The 20,226-nt window shown below is 44.3% G+C and overlaps 1 protein-coding gene across 3 annotated transcripts; it reads left to right on the forward strand.

The window, feature by feature from the left end:
• Positions 1-4,621: 4,621 nt before the first annotated feature.
• GCNT1 (glucosaminyl (N-acetyl) transferase 1) lies at positions 4,622-18,689 on the forward strand. Of its 3 annotated transcripts, none has more exons than XM_035100310.2 (3): positions 4,622-4,969; positions 12,220-12,350; positions 16,380-18,689. In XM_035100310.2, the coding sequence occupies exon 3, from the start codon at positions 16,482-16,484 to the stop codon at positions 17,760-17,762; it is 1,281 nt and encodes a 426-aa protein (XP_034956201.1). In that variant the 5' UTR covers positions 4,622-4,969; positions 12,220-12,350; positions 16,380-16,481; the 3' UTR covers positions 17,763-18,689. The 3 variants fall into 3 exon arrangements, with proteins under 3 accessions (XP_034956201.1, XP_034956202.1, XP_034956203.1); XM_035100311.2 differs by having other exon boundaries at positions 12,220-12,280; XM_035100312.2 differs by lacking the exon at positions 12,220-12,350 and having other exon boundaries at positions 4,623-4,969.
• The last annotated feature ends 1,537 nt before the right edge of the window (positions 18,690-20,226 follow it).

The raw sequence follows: 20,226 nt of genomic DNA on the forward strand, positions 1-20,226 counted from the left end.
CTCTCTCTCTCTTTTGAACTGAAGAGGAAGAGGCAGCAAGTGGGGGAAGGGACTGCTGCAAGTGGGAGGGAAGAGAGGCAGGGTGAGGTGAATCAGTGGCAGCATTGAGGGAGAGGGAGAGGGAGAGGGGCAAGTCAAGAGGAGGAGGAATATGTAGCAATGGTGACTGAGCCAACTTTTTCTTTTAACTAGTCTGCATCTCAGTCATGGGCGTAGCCGAGGGGAGGCGGGGGGCAGCTGGGCCCCCTAAGTCAATAAAAATCGATACAAATCTGAGGTTCTGTCCCACCCCCAACAAAAGTCTCCCCCCCCACACACACACAAATCCTGGCTATGCCTTGATCTCAGTTTTGCCTCAGTTTGATTAGGCTGTCTGTGTGTGAACAACATGGGAGTCATTAAGCGCTGAGGTTGAAGGTGACATAATCAAGGTCTCAAAGATTGAAGCAAGGATGTCTTGGGCTTCCATCATATCCACAATAACTAGCATGACTTTCCAGTGGTGACCAAAGAGAGTTTTAATGCAACCCTTCTATTTCTCTGTATCTAGTTTTTCCAGGAAGTAAGCATTTAACCCACAGGCAAGGGACTATACAATTGGCAGCTGTTGACCCAAACAGAAAGCAAGCCAGGTTAAACAGACTTGCAGAGCCAGAAAGCATATTTGTGTAATGTCATGTCATGTAACTCTTAAAGCTCACATTCATTTCTGAAATTCTCCTGCATAATGAATGATAGATGCATTACAGGAAATTCCAGTGCTTAAAGAACTGACTCATTTCTTTAAACTTGATGGAATTTTTCTAGACCAGTTTTCAGGGCACAATCCTTTAATCAGGATATGCCAGCAGAGGGCCTGCAGGCCATATGGCAGAAGCTCCCTGCTATGCTGGCAAAGTTGGCATTCCAATGCTGGCACAACAACTATCCTCATGTATCTGTGTCACCAACACAACCATGCCAGTGTAGCAACCAAAAAGGGACACAGTTGTGTACAGGACATGGAAGGAGCAGACAGATGCTAAATGCTATACTCTTCAGACCCCATCCATGTCCTTAACAACATCGTTCTGCCCGGACACTGAGGTCCAGTACCAAGGGCCTTCTGGCGGTTCCCTCGTTGCGAGAAGCCAAGTTGCAGGGAACCAGGCAGAGGGCCTTCTTGGTAGTGGTGCCCGCCTTGTGGAACGCCCTCCCATCAGATGTCAAAGAGAAAAACAGCTACCAGATTTTTAGAAGACATCTGAAGGCAGCCCTGTTTAGGGAGGCTTTTAATGTTTAATAGATTTTTTTTTTCATTTTTCTGTTGTAAACCTCCCAGAGTGGCTGGGGAAACCCAGCAAGATGGGCGGGGTATAAATAATAAATATTATTGTTATTATTATTATTATTATTATTATTATTATTATTTCTATAGAGCAGGCATAAGGAAAATTTCACCTATTGAGCTCAGGGGTGAGGGGGAAAACAGCAAAATGAAAACAAATTGACAGCCTTCCCATCTCTTACTGCTTTCAAAACAAAACAACTTATAAAATTTGGTATAGCTCTGTACCCAGTCAGAGTACATCAACACCTGGATATAAAGAGACACATGTCAGATGTTAAGATGTGCTCCCTGGGGCTATAATCACTCTGGCTCATGTCACACTTAAAACACACAAGGGAGTGCTTTGGTGAAGGAGAATTGTGGAGAAGGGGCACTCTGCCTTCACCACACATCTGCACCAGACATTTAAAGCACTGTTATACCATTTGTTATATCACAGTCTAAAGCAGGGATCCCCAAACTGCGGCCCTCCAAATGTTTTGGCCTACAACTCCCATGATCTCTAGCTAACAGGACCAGTGGTCGGAGAAGATGGGAATCGTAGTCCAAAACATCTGGAGGGCCGAAGTTTGGGGATGCCTGGCTAAAAGCATAAGCCAGGGACGTGGAACGTATTTTAGCCCAAGGGTTGCAACTCCTTGTAGGTGACCTACGGGGGAGAGGGAGAAGCATGGGTTGCAGGCCAGTGGTGGACAAGACCAATGCAATAGTGTGGGGGGGGGCATCTCTCATAATGTCCCCACACCTGCACATCCACAACAGACATTCATGCACACAGAAGCAGTTGGCAGAGTGGGGTGCTGCTGCAGAGTCTCCCTCCCAACACCAGCCTGACTGCTGCTACCCTGGACAGTGAGTGGGTGCTGCAGCATGGGTATGTTGGCAAGAGTGCTAGGGTGGCTCCCCTGGGGTGCCACCCTGACCTCGCCACCACCCTGTCCCACCCCCGTAAGTAGCAGCAACGCTGGTGCCAGGATGGCAGCTCTGCAGCGCTGCCGCAGTGATCCTGTATACACATTTTATCACATATCCAGAGTTGCACAACTCTGGATCCAAGCTATCATGTTTTTCCTTGTCAAATTAAATAGTTTTTCCTGCCACCCTTTAGACAGGAAAAGCTCTCCACAAAACATTTTTCTGCAGCAGTGGCCAAACCAACTCAAGCTGCATCCTGAAAAAATTCTGGGAAGTGTTTCACAAAAAGCATTTCCAGTACAGTATGATCTTCACTTTGAATGATCTCAGTAGGCTGGAGAGGCTTTCACTATCATTATGTCTGTGAGAAACAAACCTACAGTAGGTCAATTGGTTCAGGTCACTGAACTAAAATAAAGGTATTTTATTCATGAACTCTGTGCAAACTAAACATTTCTCAATTGTTCAGTTTCCCGGGGCATTTTGTATGGTACAGGAAGCTAAGCTTGAGATGCTCTTGGACTACAATTCCCATCATCCCCGCTATTGGCTCTGCTGCCTGGGGCTGATGGTAGTTGGAGTTCAACAGCATCTGGAGGGCCACTGGTTCCCTGCTGTACAGTGAGGGAACAGCAAATACTGGTAGTTTATTGACTTCTATTTGTATCACTAAGTATAGCCGTGGTGCAAAGATCCCTCCGGCGGTGCCCCCCCCCCAGTTTCCCAGAGTTGTCGACCTTTTGGCTGGCGGGGTGGCATGACGCGGGCCCAGGACTCCCGTGATGCAGGGGGCCATAATCAGCGGCGTAGCAAGGTCAGGTGCAGAGGCGTCTTAAGCATATCTGGCACCAGGGTACAAAGATCCCTCTGGCGCCCCCACTCCATTTCCCACATCATACATTCAACACACATTTAAAGCACATGATTTCCCTTAGAGAATCCTGGAAACTGTAGCTTCCCACCCACAGAGCTACAGTTCCCAGGATTCTCTAGAAGTCACGTGCTTTAAATGTGTGGTCTAGTCTAGAACTGGTGTAAGCGGCTGAACATCTGCTTGACATACGGAAGGTCCCTGGTTCAGTCCTGGCATCTCCAGGTATGCTGGGATGGGGCCGTGTAAAAATCCCAGAGGGCTGTTGTCAGTCAGTGTAGACACTATGGAGCTAGGTAGGCCAGTGATCCAACTCTGGTTAAGTTATCCCTCTATAAAAGTAGTATTTCATTTCCTCAGGTCATGTGTCCCCTGTTAAACTGACATTGTGGAGGAGGTTGCCCCATATAATGGAGGGGGAAGGGGGAGGATTCTCTTTATGGAAAAAATAGGATTAAGCAAATAAGACAGCCAGGGAAGTATACGGTAGCAGTTAAGAATGTTGGGCTAGGACCTGAGACCCCTTCGCAACCTGGCTGACTGGTTCTGCTCTGCCTAGGAGGGACGAGACAGAAGTCGGCACCCTCTTCCAACAGAGCCAAGCTTGTTCATCTAGTCTTCTCTTGTTTCCCCACCCAGTATTGGCCTGGACTGGGAGGGATGAGATGGAGCTTTACTTCCTTCCTCCCCCCCCTTTGATTCCAGGTTGCTGGGAGGGGGTGTTTCCCCCCATGCATTGCCTTTTTAACCATTCCCTTGGCATTCTTGGAAAGGGGTGGCCAGGAGGAAAGGTGTCTTTTTGCTCTGAGCAGGCTGGAAGGCAGAGAAAGGGGGGGGGAAGATGGGGAGGAGACTCACATAGGTCCTCAAGGCAACCATCTCACCTCCATGGCCCACACCCAACCTAACCTATGATGACAAGCATCTTTTTCTTGTTGCAGAGAAACTACCTTCTCCATTCCCATGTTCCTTGACAAACAGGCACAATCCTAACCAGGGGTCCCCAAACCAAGGCCCGGGGGCTGGATGCGGCCCAATCGCCTTCTAAATCCGGCCCGTGGACGGTCCAGGAATCAGCATGTTTTTACATGAGTAGAATGTGTCCTTTTATTTAAAATGCATCTCTGGGTGATTTGTGGGGCATAGGAATTCGTTCTTTTTTTCCCCTCTTCAAAATATAGTCTGGCCCCTCACAAGGTCTGAGGGACAGTGGACCGGCCCCCTGCTGAAAAAGTTTGCTGACCCCTGATCCTAACTCTTGCCTCTGTTGTCAGCCGTGGCAGAAGTAAGAGCAAATGCTGCTCACTTGGAGGCGCTCAGTCAGTAAGTGCGCACAGGATTGCCTCCCTGCTTCGGTGCTAAAAAGACCCATTCGGCGTAAGGCGGCCACGCGCGGGATTCCAGGCGGTGGCAGGTAGCTGGGCGGGAGCGGCGGCGCGCCTGGCGGGTTCCGCAGCGAGGAGAGCGTGAAAGGCAGCTCTCTGGACTCCTGCGCGGGGAGGGGCTTTCAGGCCAGGCGAGCGAGGGGGGAAGCTGCTGGTGGCGGAGGGGAGGCGCCTCCGACGCCAGAAGCCAGAGCCGGGGGTGGGTGGGACGGTGGGGGCGAGGTGCAGCGTGGAGCCGGCCCCCCTCAGTCCGCAGCAGGTCTGGCTCTGGGCTGGCGTCTCCTTAGGATGAGCGGTCACTCGCCGGCGGCTGACTTCGGGGAGGGGTGGCTACCTTTCCGCACAACTCGCTTTCTCCTCGCAGGGAGGCTTGCGCTTCCGCCTCTGCACAGAAAGGAAACGAATCGGACGTAAATGTGCGCCTTCTCTTCCCGCCGCTGCGATCCTCCACGAGTCCCGCGGAACAAGGTGGGCACGCAGAGGGTCACGCTAGGCGGGCGAGGGAGGTGCGTGCGATCCTCAGCTGTTTTGCATCTTCTTGCTTACTTGGGACTCGGCTTGCTGAACCCCGAGCTTCACGTGTTGGGGGGGGATCTGTTTCAGGCATTCAATTCTAAAAAGCTCTTCCACACGTTCATGATTATCAGTGGAAGGTTGTACAGGTAAGGCGGTGATTCCAGACAAGCTTCACTTCTATCTTTGAGTTTGAAGCGGGCGGAGGGGAAGCCGCTTTCATGGAGCAAATGGTGAGCTCGGAAAGCGTTGGCTTCCTCCCCGCTAGAACCAGAGTCATTACCAGCTGGCAAAAGAACACGGGGGAGGCAAGTGGCTCCTTTGAAAAAGAAAAGTTTCAAAAATGGATTTCTGGTTTAACAGCAGGATGTCTCCCCCCAAAAAATATTGTAATTGTTTTGCTTGAGTTCATATATGGGTTTGATATTCCTACCGGCATAATTTCAGTTCAGGTCCTACATTGCTGAAGTGATTTCTGGAGAGGTATCAACAACACAGTCAACTTTAAAAAAAAATCCTTCCAGCAGCACCTTAGAGACCTGCTGGAAGGAATTTTTTTATTTTGTTTCGACTATGTCAGACCAACACGGCTACCAACCTGTAACAGTCAACTTTGTTGATGTTATACTCAGGTATGTAGGGTTAGGATTGCTGCCTAACAGGTTTATTATAACATCAACTTTCATGGACTAGAGGCCACTTTGTGAGATGCATGATGTATGTATTATATGAAGTCAGTAAGAATATATAGGCACGTGGCTGTAGGCCTACCATCCTCATATTGTGAGGTCTGATGAAGTTACAGTGTAAAAAAGTAAACTGGCAATTAACATTAAAATTTACAGTATATGTAAAATAAGACCAGTGAGCATTCACACAGCAGTATTGATACCTTTACCTTGGTCAGCTAATTAACACATGTTAATCAGAACTGTTCACAGCACAGGTGATACCATAATTTTGTCCTTCAATGCTGGAAAATCTCTCTTTTGAGGTTATTTGCATGAAAAACAGCATCTTAAAACCAGTGTCCTGGGAGGTTGAAATGTTTCCCCTCAGGCCTCTGAATATGGTTCTGAGCCTATGTCTTTGCCTGGCATCTGGTTTGTTTGCCCTGTGTAGAATGCTGTAGGGCAGGGGTGGGCAATCTTGGGCCCAGGGACCAAATATAGTCCATCCACCAAGCCTCTCTGTCCAGCCCTCTGGACTTTCTCCAGCCCATGCCTCCTCAGACCTCACGCTTCACTGTCCCTGCTGTGTAACCTCTTCAGGGACTCTTTCCTAGCTGGAATGTCACCTTGAACTGTGATGTTATCTGGACGAAACCTGGAGAGATGGTTTGGGGGGGTGCTCATGTAGAAACTTTTCACCTGGACATGTCTGGAATATAGCCTCCTGTACAAAAGTTAGAGTTGCATCACTTGCTCCACTCACTACTTTTTGCCTGTGACTCCCCACTGGCATGTGGAATAAAATGGGGGGGGGGATTTAGAGCAGTGTAATCAGCATTGGTCAAATAGTCATGATGTTTTTGTTTTAAATTAGCCAAAAGGATTTGGGACTGTGGATACACTAACCCATTATTTAGAACAATCGCCGCTCAATATGTAACTGGTAACTGGTAGAACAAAATTGAAAGTGCACACCACAAATGATGCCCTTGCCCTTATTACTGATGATTTGGCAGCTTTCATCAGGGCTGATTACTTAATTTAAATGCAAATATGATTGAAAGTAACTTAAGTTGCATGAGTATAGTTTAAAGCTATCCAGCAGGTCCTGAAGCATGTTGAATATGTGTTCGTTCTTTTTAAAAATATACCTCCATTTAGCTGTTTCAAGAGGAGTTGTTATAAAAATGCAGCTGCCTCTGCTGAATGATTCTGTTTGATCTGTAATGCAACACTCTTGAACAAAGAGGTTGGCACATTTCCAGTCTATTAAAAAATACTGTCGGCAACCTCCAACCTCCAGCCGTTTATCTGGCCCCGGTGTAGTGCGGCGCGGGGACTTGCCAAGCGACGCCAGAAATCTCGTCTATGCAGCCGCAGAAGCGATTTCTGGTGCTGCGGATATTTTGGAAATGGGCAGCCAGCACCGGAAATCATTTCTGCGCAGCCGCGGACACGCGCAGAAGCGATTTCTGGTACTGCGCTGCCCATTTCCAAAATGTCTGCAGCACTAGAAATCACTTCTGTGCAGCCGCGGACATGCGTAGAAGCCATTTCCGGTGTTTGGGACATGGGTAGCATGGCACCGGAAATCGCTTCTGCGCCTGTCCGGCCCATGTCCAGCCCACGGACAATAGTCCGTGGGAATCCTCCTGCCCACAGGCCGAAAAGGTTGCCAACCCCTGGTCTATTCAGAGTACAAAAGTGGTGGATTAGAAAAGTAGCTAAGCCTGCATTCTTGCACCTAGCAATTCATAGGTAGGTGCCACCATTATGATTAAAGTGGGATCTGTGCAGAATTATAGTCAATTTTTTTTTATAAAAAAATCTTTGTTCTCTTTTTAATGTAAGTTTTCTTGATACCTTCTTGAGGACTGACTACTTCACTACCTTGTGGGAAAGTTGTGTGCTATCTTGAAATGGGCATGTGTATAAACAAACATGCTTAAGAAATTATTTATTTACTTGTACTGTTTCCTTACTTCCCATCAACTGAAGCACCCAATCTTAAATAGCATCCCTGGTGCTCAAGGACAGCAGATACCTAGCTATTCCCCATTGACTATCTGTGGCTATTTATGATGAGCAGTCATGAGCAGGCAATTCAGTATTGATCTGGCCTCATGCCTCCTTTTCTAGGGTGTTCTGAAAAGGATATCTGTTTAAAAGAAAGAGGAGGGGTTGGTGGCTTTTAAACAGGGGTGTGAGTGGCCCATTTGGAATCTGTGCTGTTCCAAACAGGTCTTCTAAATAAGGCTGGAGGTAACAGATTTCAGGCTCGCCAAGAACATAGAAGCTGTTGTGCAGAGGCACAAAGGCCTTTTCTGTTTTGGGTAGCTCTTGGCTGGTTTATCCTTTCTGCTAAAATTCTCTTATTCTCCTCTCTTCCTTTTTAATTTGTAAGAAGTAATTATCCTGCCATCGCGGGATGGTCAGGGTAAGCTTGGGTTTCTTTTCAGGAACTTTAATAAGGTGGTGTCAGTGGAAGCCTTGATTGTCATCTCATTCCTACTACACAGCTACCATCTGTTTCGGTGGAGCTCATGTCAGAGTGTTAAGCAAGCCCCATAGGCAAGAAGAGAGACTGAACAGCAATAGGGCTTAATGGAAGTCTCCCACAGGGAAGAATTCTGTGAATACTGTACAAATATTGTGCAAAATTAGAAAGGGATGATCAGTAACAGTGCTGCATAGTTTGTGACTGCTGCCTGGTCCCAGCCAGTTTTTCCACAATGAACAAATACCCTTCTGAAACACTGCCTTTTAAAGGAGGTTATATTGTGCTGTTTTATGATATGACTGTTCTCCGCTGCATTCATAATCGTATTTGTCTCAAGTAAGAGCAATGTTTGCAAGAGTTCTCTGGAGCTTTCCCCCATTGTAAGAACTTTTGTTTGGCACTTCCAGTCACATTCTTTTTAGAACAATGGTGTGGTATCTTGCAGAAGCTGTCCTTTTCAAGATCCTGACTGGCCCAGGCCAAATGTGAATGAGCAATTAGTAGCCATCATTCTTTGGAAATTCTCTGCTTTTGTTTGTGGAAGAATGAATACTAATAATAATCAGGACATATTTTATGCTCAGGATTAGTTGTGGAAAGTTTGTAAGCAAATGGCCGTCAGCTTGAAGAAACAGTGCATAATCTTCCCTTCTGAATTCATTTTGGAATTCAAAGAGACAAAAAAAAATCCTTCCCATAGTATTAATTATGACAACCTATTATCTGTGTAGATTTCTATTGCTATGGCCATATCCCAGGGACCATCATGGCCTTGATCTATCCCTGTGGGCAATGGTGGATCTTGGGGTCTCAAATTTCAGCGGCACCCTGCACAACACCAAAATTCAGCGCCCCTCCACCTGTCACACTTCATTCTAAATCATAGTTGTGGCATCCCCGGATGAGGTCAATGATGTCTTTTCACCATCTTATGGGTGCCCTACCTCCCAGCTGAGAAGGATCCCCATAATTTCCCTCACTCTTATGGATTCAAATATTGCAAGTACAGTAACAGAAGATGGCACAGGAAATGATCCCACAATGCGGGACTGAAATAAATTCTATGAACTGGCTTAAAATGTGGGTAAAAAGGAACTGCGAGATAAGAGTGAGAAATAAAGCCAAATGACGGGAGGGAGGGAAGTCCCAGCTTGGCAGAACGAAACGAACTGAGATGGGTGAACATAAGATGAATTGTATAAAAAAAATTGTTATTGTTTTGTTTGTTTATTTGGAAAATTTAATAAAAATTTTTTGAAAAAAAGAAGAAAGTAATGGAAAGTGGATTAATCCAGTCCAACAGGTCCGCGGAGTACTTAAACTGAAAGTACTCAAACCAAAGTGTACTTAAACCAAGGTATGACTGTAATGTCTTTTTCTGAGTTTAAGATTAAATTTAGTTGGTCATAGGGCTAATCTGAGAAGAGCCTTCTAAAATGCAATAAGAACATAAGGGTTAAGGAATCCATATTTAAGTTGCTTAAATAATCCTATTATACAAGAGTAAAGACAAATCCCTTTTCTTGTAATTACAGCTCTGCGTTTTTTGTAAACTGTGCAAATTAATAGTTTAAAAATAATGGTCAATAACACAGGATGGTTCCTATAATTCAGGGTTGGGAATAATGTTAGAAGTATGGTTTTTGTTTTCAACAACCTCCTTCTTCTTCTTGACACCCCTTATCTGTCCCTCTTTAAAAAGATATGGAGGAGGGAGAATAGTTCCACCATGAAGGTCCCACTGGCTCATTTCCCAGTGTGAATCCTACACAGGACACCAATGCAAGAGAAGGCAAGATAGTACAGTCTTGTGTTTAATGTGGTTATCTAATCAGGGGTCACTCATTAGCAACTCAGAAAGTCGGGGAATAAAGAATAGCCAGTGTTAAAGACCACAGATTTAAGACTGTAACTGAAACAATCAATCAGTTGTATGGTGCTTCATTCAAAGCACATAATTTCTTCATATGGAAGATAATGTTTTTCTGAACTTTGCTCTATAATTATCACTACATTTTGATTCAAAGTAAGATGGCAATATAGTACTTATAAGATTGCTTTTGTAATTGCATTAACAAAGCCATCAATCATCCAAACAGAAGATTTGGCCTCTTTCTAATTTCCTCTTCCCATCTGATTCTCAAACAGCACTTCTAATTTCCACAGCATATCCTAATTTCTAAGTTTTCTAGCAGACTTTGTATTCTGCAATGAAGTTTATGGTTATCCAGCCAGAGGGGAGAACACATGAATAGGAGTTTGATAGACAGCAGTATGAGAGGGAGGGAGAGATAGCAAGGGGGGATTGATCAGGAACTGGACAAGAAGGATTTTACATCAATTGCATCACCTATGTGAGTAGGACAGTGTAGGATGTTGTAGACTATAGGTATCCATCATCTACTAGGAGGAAATGTAGTGGTTCTTCTGCTTTTCTATCATTTCTTTATTAAGGTCATTTTCTTCAAAACCTTTCAACAGTGCTTATAATTCCACATCCATTGTGTTGCTACTGTTCTTCTCATTGGCATTTTACTAGGCTGATGACATGATTAGACCAAAGGCCTATTTAGTTCAATATCTGTGTGGCCAACTTAGCATTATGCCTGGACTTGACTTTGTGGTTTGTTTCCCGCAGACAAACCACAAATGGTTACAGCCCATGGTTTGTCCAGAGTAAGATAGATCACGAGCCCCAGGGTGAAGCGAACACAGCCGTGAGCAGGCACCAGGACCAAAGAAGTCATGCTGTAGCTTCAGTCTTCACTCACAGGACCTGTACTTTCGCTCAGTCATGCTAAGCCAAACTAAAAATCTTGATGCTGGATTTGTTATTGCTGAACTCTTTTGCATCTTTTAACATGAAAAATCAAGATCCACTATGTGTTAAAGAGTAGCCACTTTTTAAAAATGTAAAAGCCATTGTCCACTCCAGCAGTGGCGAAGCGTTATTGTCAGTAGGCAGATATGCACATACACACCTAATGTTACACACCCAATGTTTTCTCCCGTAGTCAGAGTAAGCTCAGATTTACGGTAAATGCCTTTCAGGTCCAGCATGTTTCAGGCTTAGTATATATCTTACTATGCCATGTGAGTTGGAGTTTGCTGTTGAACCCAAACTAAATGAAAGATTTGACAATGTCCAAGGCTGCTGGGTGTTCTGTATAGTGGACCCAACAAGTTTGTGGTAGCAACACAACATTTAGGTAGTGTTTAAGTGCCCAGCACAATCCTTTTAAAAGTCTTTGGAAACCCCACTTTTATCCTGCATAGCACTGTGACTTGCAAAATCATGGTCAGTCAGCTTTTTTCCATCTGCAGCTTCAGCCTCCTCCTCCTCCTCCTCTTCCTTCTCCTCCCCTTCTCCTCCCCTTCTTCTTCTTCGTCTTCTTCTTCTTCTTCTTCTTCTTCTTCTTCTTCTTCTTCTTCTTCTTCTTCTTCTTCTTCTTCTTCTTCTTCTTCTTCTTCATTTCTATACAACTCTTCCTCCAAGGATCACAGGAATTACAATATAACACAAAAATACATACCATAGTAGCAAAAGCAATAACCCTCCTCACTCCCGTGACTCAAATCTTTTGCTAGGTGTTTCCTTGCCTTCTTGAAACATCAGACCACCTGCTCTTCCACACGCTGCTGTAAAATCACATCTCCCCCCATGAAGTATTCTTCTATGAGCAGGCACTCATTTTATTTCTTATAGGGTGTACCTTGGGGTCCTTACTCCTGTCTGTGCCTTGACATTTCTGGGAGATTACAAGGAAGGCCAAATTAGATTGGCATCTCTGTGTTTCACCTTTGTCATCAGAATTAAACCCACAGTATGCAGAATGTGGTAGTGAAGTCAGTATAAATTAGTAGGGTGGGAGGGAGCATTAATATAGCCAGGTTGCTTTTTTTATGTGCTGTAGCAACAGTTGAGTGTATCATCAATATCTCTTTACCTTGCTAGCAGGGAGCTGAACAGTGTGGACTTCATGGCGCTAACTCCAGCCAAGACCGTTAACCAGGACTTTGTTCATCATTTACAGGTCTCTGCCTGGAAAATTGACACAGTGGTCTCTTCAGGATGTTGGCAGGGGCGAAACAAAGGTGAACCCTGATTGCTGGTCAGGAAGGAAGAAAGAAAGAAAGAGGAAGGGGCACTGAGGTGTAAAAAGAGGTCAAACTTCAACATCTTGGTTAATTTCTGTAACTTAACCCTATACTTCCCAAGTCTGAAAGTTGTACCATAATTCACCGCATAATTCTCACCACCACATAATTGCCACACTGTTTTTTCGGTTCAAAAATTGGTTGAGTTGCAGGGTAAATTCCTTTCCTCCTCCAGCTGCCACCCCACTCCCCTTGAGCCCCCAGGGCCGTCTTGGCCACTTCCCTGGACTTGTGGCAAACAGCCAGGAACTGCTGTGGGGCTGCTCTGCCTTGCCTGAAGAGCAGCACAAGAACAACGAGGGTCCTGCGCTGGCATCCCAGGATAGGCCACCCAAGAAGGCGAAGCAGCCATCTCCAACACCTGTCTGTGACCCCTACGTCTGCCTCTGCCCCCAGCAGAACCTTTGGGCACCTCTAGGTGCAAATCAATCATCTCCCAGAGGCCAGACAGCAGGTTGGGGTGGGAAACAAAGGACCCTTCACATGAAAGCGAAGGGAGGTGGAGGTTGGATCTGAAGCTGTGGAGCGAAGGGTTCTTTATGGGGTTTCTGAAGAAGCCCTCCTCCAGTCTCCAAATCAGCTGCCACAAAAGGGGCGGTGAACGTGAGCGAGAGGGCAGGTGTGGGCTCAGGGACCAGAAGCCGCTCACTGCCACCACCTCTGTGGTCTGGGATGAAGATGGCAAGGGAGGAGGGGCAATAATCTGAGCAGGCAGGCAGCCCCCTGGGGCAGCAACAGCTGCCAGAGGTCTGGCATGGAACATGGTGCAGGCAGGGGCCTCATATAATGGTTGCAACCCCCTTTTTTGCATCACAGATTTAGGGCAAAGTCTGTGGTGATCATGCGGTGAAATACTGTATTTTTGCCTTTCCTTATCAGAACTCAGGGCAGCTTCTGCAGGTTCTTCCATTTGTCCTCTAGCCACATTTGTTTGGCTTCAGAAATGGGACTTCATGGGCTACTTTCAGATCTTCTGGTCCTAGATGTGCATGGAATATATGTTACCATAGATAAATGAGTTGATGGTAAAATGAATGATACCTAATTCTCTGTTGCTGATTGTCTATTTGCTATGAACTTCTGCTGGAACTTGATGAAAAGTGATCTTTTTCTCAGACTGATTCAATAAGAATATAATTAGAGGTTCCAAAGAATGTAAACTTTTGTTTAAGGTAACATTAATGTTTAGCCAAGCACCCATCTTTTAAGTTAAAGGCTTTCAGAAAACTTTCATTATCCCTCTTTCTTTGTAGATTTTCAGTTTAAATCACTGTTAATTCTGTGGTGTCAAATGTAATGCTAGGATACTTTTTTTAAAAAAAACAATAATTACAGATTGATGAAATGCACTTTCAGCTGCTTAGTGTCTTAAAATCCGAAGACTTCAGCCTGTCTCTAAAGATCCTAGCATTTTATTTCCCTGAGAAATCTCAGATTTATGTTTAATTAGACAAAAGGACTTGGTCTTCTGTGCCAGCTTACATCCATCATTGACCTACTACTTTTACTCATGGGAGTTATCCATTTGTTTGGTTCAATCTAACATGTGATCATGCAGTTTATTGACTTTTGGCCACAACAACTGTGGCAGTTGGATATGAAACATATCAAATGAAAGGTTGAAAACTACACCAGTTAAACAAAATCTATGTTAGTTTCTCTTCATTGCTTCTATCCAGTATTAACTACTGCAGCTTTGTGTCTAGGGTTGCAGCCCTTTGGGTTGTAACCAGTGCTAGTCCTACTCAGAGTAGACCCATTGAAATGAATGAACCTAAGTTAGTTATGTTCATTCATTTCAACAGGTCTGTTCCAGGACCAGCATTAGATACATCCCAGTGCAGGACCAGCCCTGCTGCTCTCTGGCCTCCTTTCACTCAACTGCCCCCCCCCCGCAGTCACCTCAGGTGATGACTAAGGGAAGGGGGCTGCCAAGGGCGGCATTCTTTCTTTTGCCTCCAGCAGCAAAACGACATGGCTCAGTCTTGATCCTGTGTAGGCTTACTAGAGAGCAAAATCCACTGAATGGTATTAGGAGTAACTATAGTCAGGTTGCATGACTTTCTGTAGTTTTGCGCCTTCACTGGTTTCGCTTTTCTTATCTGCCCCTCCCACCTCACTACATGTGTTGTATTTTAAAATACCAGTCAATGCCCCCCCATCACTTTTGTTGCATCCTGTGCTCAGAGGTCTGTTCCTCTTGATATCAACTTTGCTTCCTCTTTGTCTGTTCCTCTTGATATCAACTTTGCTTCCTCTTTGTCTTTAGGGACGTGGGTAGTGCTGTGGGTTAAACCACTGAGCCTAGGGCTTGCCGATCAGAAGGTCGGCGGTTCGAATCCCCACAATGGGGTGAGCTCCCGTTGCTAGGTCCCAGCTCCTGCCAACCTAGCAGTTCGAAAGAACGTCAAAGTGCAAGTAGATAAATAGGAACCGCTACAGTGGGAAGGTAAATGGCATTTCCGTGTCCTGCTCTGGTTCGCCAGAAGCGGCTTTGTCTGGCTGGCCACATGACCTGGAAGCTGTATGCTGGCTCCCTCGGCCAATAATGCGAGATGAGTGCCGCAACCCCAGTCGGTCACGACTGAACCTAATGTTCAGGGTTACCTTTACCTTTACCTTGTATTTATTTAAGCAGCTTCTTAATCTTCCATTTTCTACTGTCCTTTAATTTCTGTGATATTTTCTGGGTCAGAGGTAGAATAATGGTTAGAGTGTCTGACTAGGACCAGAAGTGCCAAGTTCAGCTCTCCCTTCAACTGTGAAGCCGAGCGACCTTGAGCCACTCACTACCTGTTCGCTGTGTACACAAACTATGTATGCTTCCTTGAGTGGCTTGGAGGAAAAGCAGAACATAAATGTAATCTAGTGGTACCTCGGTTTGCAACCACAATTGGTTCCGGGGAGCTAGTCGCTCCCCGAGGCACGCTTCGGTGTGTGCGCGAAGCGCCGATAGAACGCTACTACGCACGTGCTGCGCAGATCGCTTCTGCGCATCTGAGCACTGCGGAACCCGTATGTAAACACTTCCGGGTCTGCAGTAGTCGGAAACCAAAGCGGTCGCTCCCCGAGGTTGTCACAAACTGAGGTACCACTGTAATAAACTTATCACATCAGTTGTTATTCCTTTTTACTTACTTACCTTCCTCTTTCCCTGTCTGTAATTTATAGATTGTAAGCTTGCAGTAAGAGCCTGAATGTTGTTCAGCCATTGATAATTAGAATGATTTTGTAACTAAAATGTTTTTGTAACTAAAATGTTTATGATTTTAGCAGATATAAAACAGAATAGATGATGATGATGATGATGATGATGATGATGATGATGATGATAATAATTTTATTTATACCCCGCACTTCCCACTCAGGGCGGCTAACAGCAAAAATATCAACGCAAGTATAAAAGAAACAATTCAATTAAAATGCAGATTAATACAATGTTAAAATTCAATTTTAAAATTAAAAATCTACAGATAAGATAAAACCATTATAAGATAAAACCTTAAAACCTTAGGGGAGGGTAACCCCGGGGTCAGACTGTGTCAGTCCAAAGACCAAGCGGAACAGCTCTGACTTGCAGGCCCTACGGAAAGATGACAAATCCTGCAGGGCCCTAGTCTCCTGGGACAGAGCGTTCCACCAGGTCCTGAGAGGTCCCAGCATAATGTGTAAAGTGGCCATATAAAGTGTGTAAATGTGTAAAGTGGCCATACTGGTATATATATATATATTTAGAGAGAGAGAACAACCTAGGCCAAAGATAGGTAACACGATTCCCTTCAGTTGTTTTGGACTACAGCCAACATTATCCATGTCTATTGGCTATGATGGCTGGGGCTGATTCGATTTGTAGCTCATAGTATCTGGACAGCCCCAAGTTGGCTACCCTTGACCTAGACTGGCCCTGGACTGGACATGCCAATGACACAACAGAACTCCTAGTGAATAAACATTCCACAGATTATCTGTGACACAGATTTTAAAAATGCAGAATTTAGTTTTTCATTTGAATTTATGTGTACTTTCACTATTCTAGGAGCTTCTGAGAAATGCAGACAGAAGGCTCTGAAGCTGGATCCTGATCATGCGTATGAAGAAAGTCTCTTAGATACATGGGAGTTCCCAAACACACTCTGAAATGCTGAGAAGGAAACTTCGTCACTGTCATAACCTACGCTTCAAGTTTCTGCTGGTGTTGATTTTTACAGCAGGCACCTTGTCCCTTATCAAAATCCACCAGAAGCCAAGATACATCAATTATGGGCGTCTGGAGCTAACTGATGAATACCCAAATAGTAACATCAACTGCTCCAAGATATTGCAGGGAGATCCAGAGGAAATTCAGAAAGTGAAGTTGGAGCTCTTAACTGTTTCCTTTAAAAAGAGCCCGAAACTAACTCCAAATGATTACATCAACATGACAACAGACTGCAACGCCTTTATTAAGAGGCGAAAGTATATTATGCAGCCTCTGAGCAAAGAAGAGGCTGAGTTTCCCATAGCATATTCAATAGTAATTTATCACAAAATTAATATGTTTGATAGACTTCTGAGATCAATTTACGCTCCACAAAACTATTATTGCATTCATGTTGATAAGAAGTCCCCCGAGTCTTTCTTGGCTGCAGTGAAGGGGATTGCTTCATGTTTTGACAATGTCTTTGTGGCCAGCCAGCTGGAGAGTGTAGTATATGCTTCGTGGAGTAGAGTGCAAGCAGACCTCAACTGCATGAAGGATCTCTACAGGAGGAGTGCAAGCTGGAAATACCTGATCAATCTTTGTGGTATGGATTTTCCTATCAAGACTAACCAAGAAATAGTAGAGAAACTAAAAGCTCTCAAGGGTGAAAACAGTTTGGAAACCGAGAAAATGCCTTCAAACAAGGAGACACGATGGAAGAAGCATTATGAAGTTGTTGATGGCAAAGTGAAGAATATGGGGATAGACAAACAACGCTCACCTCTCAATACACCAATTTTCTCTGGCAGTGCTTACTTTGTTGTTAGCCGGAGGTTTGTTGAATATGTCCTAGAGAACAACAAAATCCTTGAATTTATAGAATGGGCCAAAGATACTTACAGTCCCGATGAATACTTGTGGGCTACTATTCAGCGAATTCCCGAGGTTCCAGGTGCAGTCTCTGCCAGCGACAAATATGATGTCTCTGACATGAATGCTCTTGCCAGGTTTGTTAAGTGGCATTACTTTGAGGGGGATGTGTCCCTGGGTGCCCCGTACCCACCTTGTAATGGAATTCATATCCGCTCTGTGTGTGTCTTCGGAGTGGGAGACTTGAACTGGATGCTACGAAAACACCACTTCTTTGCCAACAAGTTTGACACAGACTTTGACCCCTTTGCAGTTCACTGCTTGGAGGAGTATTTAAGAGACAAAGCACTGTATCAGCACAGCCATTAAAGTGCAACCATCTGCATGGTACAAACCCTTTCCCTCTGATAAGGATGTCAAAAATATAAGAGGTTAAGTGTGCGGTGCACCTTTTCCCTCTCTTCCATCTGCCTTGCTGGTCTTTTTTAACAAGCCTTGTAGGGTGTTTACTAGCTGATTATGTTGTCCTATGTACTTTGTCTTGCTTTTCTGCTGTTCCCAAAGGATTCCCATCATATGCATTCTGTTGTAATAGACAACAACAGAACATTTGGTATGGTTATTGGAAACAAAGAGCTCAGGTTTTCAACATTAGCACTTCATAACAGTTAACCTGAACTAAAGCTTCTCCTGCCTTTAAGAATCTTATTGAGACAGTGTTCTCAATTTTTTGGTGCAGCTACAAAGGGCATCAATTATGAAGCAATGGCAATAGGAAGGGAGGGAGGGAGGGGCCAGGAGCGAGGAGGCATCATAGGATAGAACATGGGTTGTCTAGCATAGCAGGACTATACTTACAAATAAAAAGGGAATTGAGAAATGCCAAAGCCACAACTTTGCAGAGTTCACATTTACAGTTTGCTCAAGTATCTCTAGAGCCAAATAATTTAATCCTGCTTTTGTTGAAAATCCATGAAGCTTTTTAAAACGGTGCCAACGGCTTTGTATTTAGCATACTTCATAGAAACCGCAAAATGTATTTTTATGCATAAATTTTAATAGTGGGCTGTATTCTTAACACATTTTGTAGTTGTTCAAGAGTGATGTAGCAAAAGCCTACTGCCTAAAATATTCTCAGGGAAATATTAATGTGCCTTGTTGTGTTAGTATAAATGCTTCATTGTATACAATATATTCTATTTGTTGCTTGATACACTCTTGGAATATTTCATGCAAGTGAAATTGTATATTAATATTAGTCCTGACTTTCTGAACACCTTAAATATAAATTAAACAGTTTTCTTCAATGGCATGAGTGTGAAATGCAGGACATGACATTCAAAATTGTTGCTGGTGTAACCTATTTTCTTTTTTCTTTCCTTTTTTCAAAAACTTCTGCGAGGTCAGTGAGGCATATGTTGGCATGGTATGATTTACATAGGCCCACTTCTCAAATTTGGTGTGAGAATCTTAGGCAGGGTTTGATGCCCTTGTCTTCTCCAATATGGATTGCATTTCCTACAGCCTGAAGCCCTTCCCAGAACTAATACCATTCTAAAGCCTCTGGGAATCTTTCCCTAAGCCTTTGGGGAATCGCTTTAAAGATGTGCATGTGATTCAGAGGGGACGTAAATGCCCTACTGAAGATTCAGGTGTTCCCAAGTGGCCTTGCTCCATAACACTTGATCCGTACTATGTATAATTCTGTAACAGTAATATTTCGGCACTGCTCTTTTATATCCGCTATGGTATAAAAAAAATTAGCAATCTTCTATGGAAGACAAAAGGAGAAAGCCAATTATAGTTTAGAATGGGATCTAGAAACCTACCAGCATCCATATTATTTTCTCAAAGAGGAGGTATGGTCACATTTTGCTGACTCTAGTCCCCAGTTGAGTGGCCAGGATGCCAGGCTGTTTGCAGAATCAACCTCAGGCACAGATGTCGGTTCCTTTGGGGATTCTTGCTCTGCCTTCCTCTTTATACGAACTCTGCTCATTTTGAACCGGTTACAAATAACCTGCATTTGCATCTGTTTCCCCCAGTGCCTTTTGCTCAGCTGCTATTTTTAAGGAGTTTTGCCTCAGACCAGCCAACAGTTCCCATTGCCAACCATTCAGCCATGTGAGCAGGGGGCTGATAGAAGCTGGAGGGCTTAGGTTTGGAAAGGCTGCTGCAGACCATGACATCTCTACAACCACCTCACTACTATTTTCTTGTTCTTCCTGCCTGTGAATGAACTTCAGACCTAATATTTTGGGTGTGTGAGCTCTTAAACCTGGTAATGACCCCTCCATCTCTGGATGCTGACATCACAATACAGTTTGTTGTTAATTTAAGGTGTTTGTGTTGAAATGTCTTGCTTATCTTGTTCCTAAGAAGCTACCTATACTCCAAATATGTGTCATACATATGCACACAGGACCAGATTATCTTGTATTATGGCTCTGATGCAAGTCATCCTATGTATCTGAACTGGTGTCCTTTATAATGTTACTCAACTTCTTTTGAAGGGTAATGTGTTCGTAAACATATTTAACAGTGCAATAAATGAAGGGGAAATGTGTAGGAATTTATTTTGATGCTGTATGTAACCTTATAGTTGAAAGTCTCAGGATGATTACAAATGACATTTCTATTTTATTAGTGACTAGCTGGCCCGGCCACGCGTTGCTGTGGGTTTTTGTGTTAAATGGAACTTTTCTGTTAAATGGACCTTCAGAGTCTCCCTTTAGAGTCCCTTCACCTGCTCTGTCCCAACCCTGACTCCCCTACTGTAAGTTTCAAAAATAAGACCCATGCATGTTCCTGAAAATGTCCCCCCCCCTGCTTT

Source organism: Zootoca vivipara, chromosome 11 (assembly GCF_963506605.1).
Source record: "Zootoca vivipara chromosome 11, rZooViv1.1, whole genome shotgun sequence".
Taxonomy (NCBI): Eukaryota; Metazoa; Chordata; class Lepidosauria; order Squamata; family Lacertidae; genus Zootoca; species Zootoca vivipara.